This window comes from Cydia splendana, chromosome 5 (assembly GCF_910591565.1).
Source record: "Cydia splendana chromosome 5, ilCydSple1.2, whole genome shotgun sequence".
Lineage (NCBI taxonomy): Eukaryota > Metazoa > Arthropoda > Insecta > Lepidoptera > Tortricidae > Cydia > Cydia splendana.
The window spans coordinates 4,139,821-4,148,218 of NC_085964.1; the positions used below are offsets into that span (position 1 = coordinate 4,139,821).

Consider the following 8,398-nt stretch of genomic DNA (forward strand, 5'->3'; position numbering starts at 1 on the left):
TGGAAAAAGATCTGATTCTAAAATTGGTTCTTAAAGTATAATTAGGTATAGATAATACCAAACCCCTATTTCACCAACCTGACAGTAGTTATCTGACACTGACACACATTTCTGCTTGGACAGGCGACTATAAACTTGACAATGCAATAATGTACGGCATATTGTCAATGTTAAATAACAATTGTCATTGTCAAGTTGGTGAATTGTCAAGGGGAGATAACAAGGAGCTTCCGAGGTTGTGTGAATCTAACAATTTGTTTTAACTAGACAATGACTCTTGACAATACTCTATGACCTTTTGACAGATACCTAATAATTTTATTTATCGCACAAATTCATTTTCCCATTTTTAATCGAATTAAATATTTACAACAGAGACATTCTCGCGCAGATGTATTTAATGATATAATGATAAATGTAATGATATATTCCAAAACTAAATCATATTTTGTCACGTATTGTAATAGAAAATAGAAATATTTATATTCATATTTTTTCCAAATAGAATGTTTGATGTTTCGAAATGTCTATAATAAATGATTGTAAATCAAAGTAATCTGTGTTCAGAAATAATGATGTGCTATGATTGTTATTGTATAAAGAAATTTATCGTGTACATAGATGTATTGATATTGGTAATTCTGTCGATTGGATACCTTACCTCCGGCGAGCATGACTAAAGTGTGATATGCTCCGCCCGCTATCTCGTCAACCTAATAAATCAGGTTCTGACTTTTCAAGACTTTACCGACCTACTGACATTTATATGACCTTGGTTAGGGCATTTCTCATATCACACCAATTATAATATTGGAATCACTGGCAGTTAGCTATTTCATAAAGCTTCTAGAATAGACGTGGCGTACGATCCAGTCTAAGAAGCAGTTTTCTGTGCCATAAAATCTATTCAGACATTATTATTGCGATTGTAATCGTGCTTACCTCCACGTCCCCTCAATACTAGTTTTAGGATCGCACCAATGAAGAACAAATATCTGTGTCGTTGTAAAGAACTTACTATTTACTTATTTATTTCCTCGCTTTGCCATCTTATTTATTTACTATGAAATGCCGGTCCCTGCGCTCAGATCTTTTTGACTACGTTGAATTAAAAATCAACTAAATAAATTGAATTTTAGGTATTTTTTTCGAAAATCCCAGTGAAATTTAAAATTGCGGGGCCGGCTTAATCAAGTCTGATTGTGTAAAAAGTTAATTGTAAGCTTAGTTTCCTCATTCCACTATCATGTCTTAGTTTTATTTAGATGTAAATTAAATTATTTTGCCAAATATGTAACCACTTTCGATATTTTCTTGTAAATATAGCTTCTTTAAGTGTTCTCTAATCGGTTACTTAATCCTATATAGAGGTAAGTTTGTATAAGATTGTCAGCCATGCTATGGTGGCGCGTTATGTTCGTAGTCGAATGAAACAAAGTAGGTACCTACTCTACCTTGTCGACGACGACCACAACGTTGCGTTATAATAATCATGATAGCTACGGCACTCGCTGAATCCTTTCGAAGTTTTACATTCCCTCCGTTATGTTATAGTTCACTTTAGTTATATTCATCTTATCTAGTTTTTTGTTTATTAACAGGCGCCTATTACACCACGCTGACAATTGGCACCTGACACTGACAATTTTCTGTACAATTTCGGATTGATAAGTCCGTAATTATCGACCACGACGACGACGACAGTACATAGCGTCAATTACATATTGACTTGTTGGAACAGCAATGTATGCCGAATTGTCATTGTTAGGTGACAATTGTCAGTGGTAAAACAGGGGCCAGTTCTTTGCATGGTCGATCGAAAATGAGGCCTAATTCTTATAATATAAAGTCGTATTTACACTTACGTACAATCAAATTAAAACAAATTTTCTCTAAATTTTTCTGTTTATGTGACAGACATTACGATATACTTATGAAGTGCCAATACGACTTTTGCTATATCAGTGTAAAACATTACTGCTCAGAGATCAAAAGAAGTCGAATTACCAGTTACAGATTATTGTAAATGTGTGTAAATTGTAGTAGTCTATATTAGATGTTACGTAGATTGTAACTATTAAAAACATACCTAAAATAAAAAGAGGAAATAAAAAAACGATACCTAATAAAATAATTACAAATCGTATTGGCATTTTGTTTTCAACCGTAATTTAAGTTCCTACCTATAGATTAGATTTCTTGGAGAAGCGCCAAGAAGCAATTACGCATCACTATATTCCATGCACAAAGACAACTTTGTAAATCTTGACAATGGACAAAATTGCATGATGAATTGAACTTTATCTCATCGAGATAAGGTTGAAGTTCCGTTTATTCTTCTAGAAAGTACTTTCAATGATGTATAGTAGTTATTTATTTAGAAAGCAAATACAGATGTTTAGTAGTGCATAATAATTTTCCATCGTTTTGCTATTTCACTACGTGTCTTACTATATCAGTCAGTCTCTGTTCAAAAGTATCGTTTCCGAGAACGAAGAGGGATGTTAAATACATATCATAGAACGTCTTTTCACGTCGATGCGTTACTTTAAGGGTCACGACACGGGTAGTAGTAGCCACCGAAGTCACTCCAGTTAGCTATCTGATCTGCAATGGTGGCAGATAAATAAAAAATAAGTGTTGATCGCATCACATTTATTGATTGATTTCTATTGTAACATTAGGATAAATTATCCTTTTAAATAAAATTTGCTACAGCCGCCTCGCCGCGTTATTAGCAATTTTAACCCTTAAATGCAGTATCAAAACTGATCCTAGTCACTTCGAACAAAGCACAAGCTTGTACTTATACCTGGAGTTTCAGTAACATTTTCAATATGGATTTAAGGGTTAAACGCGGGAAGGCAACTAATAAATACGCTTAACCTACAATCAGAGTGCCGTCGTCAACGAACTGATGAGGCGGGACCTCAAGGTTCAAAGGCGCTGGGCCTTTGCGGATGCGTCCAGAAGCGTCATAATGGGAACCGTGGCAGGGGCAGTAGTAGCCACCGAAGTCACCGGCGTTGGCGACGGGCACGCAGCCGAGATGCGTGCAGACTCCGATGACGACCAGCCAGCCGGGGTCCTGGGTGCGCTGGTCGTCATGCTGCGGGTCGCGGAGGGTTTCGATGGGCACGGCCTTTTCCGTGGCGATCTCGTCTGCTGTCCTGGAAGGGGATGGATAAATGAGTTTAATGGTAGCAAGTACCTTTTTTTTGGAGTAGGGTTGACATATGAAAAAATTTAATATCCTGACAAAAGTCTGGACATCACCCTAAAAATGTCAACATTTTCTGGCCGGTCAATCTCCGGAAATATCTTATTTTACGTAGCGTAAAAAAAGATACGGTCATTTCTGCTGCAATAAACACACTTCGACACTCTTAAGGAAATCAAAATTTATAGGGTACTTGCCCGTTGACCAAGAACTAGGAAAGGCAAGTAATATCGTCTTATACTACAGGGAAAAATCTCATAGTTTATAAAATTTGTACGGAATCCTTCAGAAGTCCAAACTCGGGGTTTGCCAGAGAGCTATGGAGCGGAGCATATTAGGTGTGAAACTAAGGGATCGCATCCGGAACACCACGCTGCGCTCAAAAACTCAGATAATAGATGTAGCTCAAAAAGCGGCCAAGCTAAAGTGGGACTGGGCTGGTCATGTCTGCCGCATGCCGAACGACTTGTGGGCCAAGTTAACCACAGAGTGGGTGCCCCACGAGTCACACCGGGGATCCGGCAGACCTCGTCGGCGATGGCGGGATAACTTGGACTCCTTTTTGAGAGACTGGCCAGATGTAGCTCAAAACCGGGACGAGTGGAAGAAGAGGGGGGAGGCCTTTGCCCAGCAGTGGGACACAACAGGCTCATAATAATAATGTACGGAATCCTTGGTGGGCGAGTCCGACTCGCACTTGTCCGGTTTTTTTCTTTACAGATAACAGATAACGAACGAGTTGTCTCGAAGAGCTTTTTTACAGATTGCTGGGTGTCATGACATCAGGGATTTTGGAGAGCTTGATCCCAGTTTTGGCCACGAACAGCCAAGGCCATAGATATATTTTGTGTAGGGATGTACCGACTAGTCGGGAAAGCCGACTATCCGGCCACATTTGTAGTCGGCGATTAGTCGGCGACTAGTCGGCAAAAATGGCCGATTAGTCGGCACTTTATTAGTGCAAGAAAAAAAAGAAAAAAAAAAGAAATCAACAGTCAATATTTACCATATGTTTTATGTCTTTTTTACTATACCTATTCAGAGTGCATACGAGAACTTTTGTTCATATAATTGACCGTTTGATCGTTATCGTATGTTGGTGGGCTGGTGTTTTCAGGTCGATCTCAACTGATTCTCGTGTAATATCATGGGCAAGTTCGATAGTTAAATAATTTTATTATTATTCAGTACTAGCTTTTGCCCGCGACTTTGTCTGCGTGGAATTAGTGACAGCAGCTAAAGTAGGTATAGCGCCTTTATAATGCTAAGAGTAATCATTCAATTCGCGCATTGTTTACTTCAATTACTAGGCAATTCATTAACTCTTTCAATTCCACCTCCCTTTGCACTCTCTTCAGGGATGATTTCCGACATAAAAACTATCCTATGTCCTTCCCTGGGACTCAAACTATCTCTATACCAAATTTCAACTAAATCGCTTCAGCGGCTTAAGCGTGAAGAAGTAACAGACAGACAGACCGACACACTTTCGCCTTTATATTATAGTATTATATAGTAAGTATATATTGACGAACTATTAATGTTAAACTGAAATAAATGTCATATACTAAGAAAAAGTGACCAAGGCCTCCAGTGCCCCAGGCTGGAATCGAACCAGCGTCCTCTATTATTAGCGTTTTATTTCAGTTTATAATTTATATAGTAGTGTTTCTACTTGATAAAAACAAATTAAAATATTTTCTGAAAAATAATTTAATTTGTTCAAATACTTCATAGAACTATTAATGTTATTGCAAAAATTAGAGACTTAGGCAGGGCACGTTGATCGTAAAGTCGCTGACCAAGGGGATAGGTTCTTAACTGGCGACTACATACGGGAAATAGAGCCTTGGAAATACCTCCTACTAGCTGTACGGATGGTCTGCTCAGGATCGCAAAATAAAAGAAAGACAGAAATTGAACGAGGATTCTTGTGATAGGTCTTTGAAGCTGTAGAGAACACCTTTTAGCCAAGCTAATATGATGAATAGCGCGACCAAAGGAGTAAAACTATTGTTTTTCACCTGAACTTATACGAAACTAATGATCTGGCCGACTAATCGGCCATTCGAGAGCCGATTAGTCAGCTAGTCGGCTAGTCGGCCAAATCAATAGTCGGTACATCACTAATTTTGTGTCATTGTCTGGACCTTGAAAACTTAACCTTGGCATCAGTGTGCCATGAATCTCGAAAAATATAATTTCGATCTTGGCTAGGACAACAGTCCCGGTAAACTGGAATTTCTTTGAATCGCAGGGAAACATTGCTTTCATCATATATAAGGTTGTCAACCACATGGCAAAATTATTTAGCTTGCATTCAAAAATCAACTCCGCAATCCGAAGTAACACGGTCTAGCATAAGTTGCGTTCTCGCGCGCGAGTCCATACTTGAAGACGCGCTAGATGTAAGGAGTCGCGCGCGAGAACGCAACTTATGCTAGCAGGTCAGTTGACGGTGCCACCGAATAAATAATAGTACAGAAACTTCACTTCTCTAACAAAACGCATCTATTATGACAGACATGACCGCTAGGTGGCGCAAGCGCGAGCAGTCGTCGTCGGCAACTACTACGGCTAGACACCAAAATTGGTGTGGGCCGCATGTACTTGTAGCGACACGACGAAATCGCGGAGTGAGCCACCCCTGACTGTGGAAAATTACCTGTGACGAATGAACAGCGGCTTGCCCCTCCACTTAAATGTGACGGACTTGCCCTCAGGGATCTCAGAGAGCTTGATCTCGATCTTGGCCAGGGCCAGTACGTCAGCAGCGGCAGCCATGGAGGACACGAACTGCGTCACGACGGACTTGGCGGCATAGGCGCCGGCCATGCTGCCCGCTGTAATGTTTTGTAAAATGTGAATGATGAGTATGTCAAACCAACAGTATCGAAATCCGATATTGGCTCACAATACCGTAATTGAATATGACCCCCAAAAATCTTTTTTTAAGGTAAAATCAGTAGGTATAAGAGTCAATGAAAATGGTATGTATTTAAAGCTTTGTTTCACATAAACCAGCTAAAATTTGTGTCTGACCGAAGATTCGGTTTAGGTTTCGGCCAGTTTCGGCCAAAAAATCCTGTTTCGGCTGTAGTTTCGGTTTTGGCCAAAAAATCCTTTTTCATCGGCCAGGCCGAAACTTATGAAATGGTACTTCGTTCTATGAAACTAAACTAAGCGACAAAGATCAAACGTTGTGGAACAAGTAAATAGGACAACAATATTAATATACTGAGTTATGTATACAGAAATTATTTGACTTATAAAACACAATCCATCCAAAGTATTTGCCATAATCATAGAGAAATATAGTAAGGATAGAGTGCTCACTCCATGCATCAGTTTTGGTACCAAAACGACTATTATTTTTGTAGTAGTTAGGAGTGGCCAATTACTATGTAGTGGGCAATAACTATAGCAGTCACCCTATGTTTTTTATACATGTACAAGAGGCTAAGGAATGTAATGTTGCTATTATACAATATGTAAGTACCTTTCCATTATAGCTCAAGGACAGTTTGTCATATTTTATTTATGGTACATTTAGAGTGTGTTAATGACATAAATCCTTGACAAATACTTAGTGAATCACATATTTGTGGCAACAGAGTACTAGGTACTTTAATTATACATTGTTATGAAACGGTAATAAGCTGTATACTAACCTCCAGCCATAAGGTATGTGAATGATTGACGTCCATCAGCAGTCTCCTTAGCCTGAGCCGTAGGATCCTGAGTTTCCTTGCGACGGTAAGCGGAAAAATCGGGGTACGCAATATCGGTGTGCGCAAATCGTACTTGAGTTGGCACTGAAATTGACAAGTGTTATGTAATATAATTTTTCATTAGAATCACCTGCGCAAAATGAGCGAAAACACAAACTAATAAACAAATTAGGCTTACCTTTCGCGCTAGCCTTGACCTTCAGGCCCTGGATAGGCAGGGATCCATGCAAGGATTGCACAGTCGAGGCTTTGGGTAAAGGTTGTGCCACTATCTTTTCGTTGGACACTGGAACGGCGACCAGTGGTCTCAGACCGTTTGAAACCACTTGGGATGTGGATTTGAAATACGGAGCCAAGTGCCCGGCCCTCACAACGGAAGTCATTTTGATACGCCTTCCTAAAACGTAATAAAATCGTTTTTACAAGAAAGCGCCAGTGCGCGAGGAAAGATCTAAAACGTCAATTTCGTGTTGCCACATTGAACTTTTTTCCGGGTCTTCAAAAGCGTTCAGGATAAATTCCTACCCAGTTTCACAGTTAAAGCTTTAACACACGATTAAACCGAATCGCATCGTACCATTTTCGGTCGTTGGTAAAAAGGTTTGCGTATATCTCTTACAAACTAGCAAGTATAGTTTGTCAAAGGACTGTCTCATTTCAATCATAGACAGAGATAATCATAGAGTCAGACCAAGAATAGTCTGCAGCGGATTTGATAGCCCACGCAGTGGAAGTGTTATTTTAAACGTCAAACTTCTATGAAATTTAATGACGTATAAATGGCACTGGCACTGCGTGGGCTATCAAATCCGTTGCAGACTTTTTTTGGTCCGACTCTACTATATTTGTCTTACACTAGCACCCAAAAGAAAACTATGAGTATAGTTTTCCTGGTTGTTACTGACTGACAAATTGGTTTGACCAGCTATAGCTGCACTGAAAAGTCCGCACAAATTTCGAACCTGCGCTCGACCGTGTGTAAATTTTAAGTGTATAAGTATAGTGTAAATAACATTATTTGCGGTATTTGACGTCTGTCACTCACAACAGCAATACTACGTAAAATGTTTTGCACATCGAAATCACAAAGGAAAACAACTGCACTGCGAACGTTTACGTTCTACGTCTTTTTTTTTTTAATTTTAGGGTTGGCCGGACACCACCGTTATGAATCGGTAGTCGTCTAAGTAAATCAATATGAATTTTTCATTTTTCTTTTAATAAAAATAAGGAAAAGGTGGATAATTAACTGTAAATATGGATATATTTATCGTCACTTAACAGACAACAAATTTGACACAGAAATAACATAAATAAACTTTAAAATAGATCCCCAGTTAGTTTCAATTTTGACAATGGGTGCGACCTACTCGGTCGGTGTATTAAATACACCGACCGACCGGTAGCTTGCGGGAAAACCATATAATTCTAGCTTTATTACATCTCA

At 39.1% G+C, this 8,398-nt stretch overlaps 1 protein-coding gene across 1 annotated transcript; it reads right to left on the bottom strand.

Moving 5' to 3' along the window:
* Positions 1–2,640: 2,640 nt before the first annotated feature.
* Positions 2,641–7,424, bottom strand: LOC134790421 (cytochrome b-c1 complex subunit Rieske, mitochondrial). Its single transcript, XM_063761188.1, has 4 exons — positions 7,130–7,424; positions 6,892–7,035; positions 5,886–6,063; positions 2,641–3,170 (listed from the first exon to the last, which is right to left on the bottom strand). Exons 1-4 carry the CDS (start codon positions 7,332–7,334, stop codon positions 2,882–2,884), a joined length of 816 nt encoding a protein of 271 aa, XP_063617258.1. The 5' UTR covers positions 7,335–7,424; the 3' UTR covers positions 2,641–2,881.
* Positions 7,425–8,398: the final 974 nt, after the last annotated feature.

Excerpts from the sequence above, each read along its gene's own strand:
- LOC134790421 (XM_063761188.1), bottom strand. The coding sequence starts at position 7,334 with ATGACTTCCGTTGTGAGGGCCGGGCACTTGGCTCCGTATTTCAAATCC. Across the intron at positions 6,064-6,891 it reads CACATACCTTATGGCTGGAG|CGGGCAGCATGGCCGGCGCC; the intron begins GTTAGTATACAG and ends AAAACATTACAG. Across the intron at positions 3,171-5,885 it reads CCGCTGTTCATTCGTCACAG|GACAGCAGACGAGATCGCCA; the intron begins GTAATTTTCCAC and ends ATCCCCTTCCAG.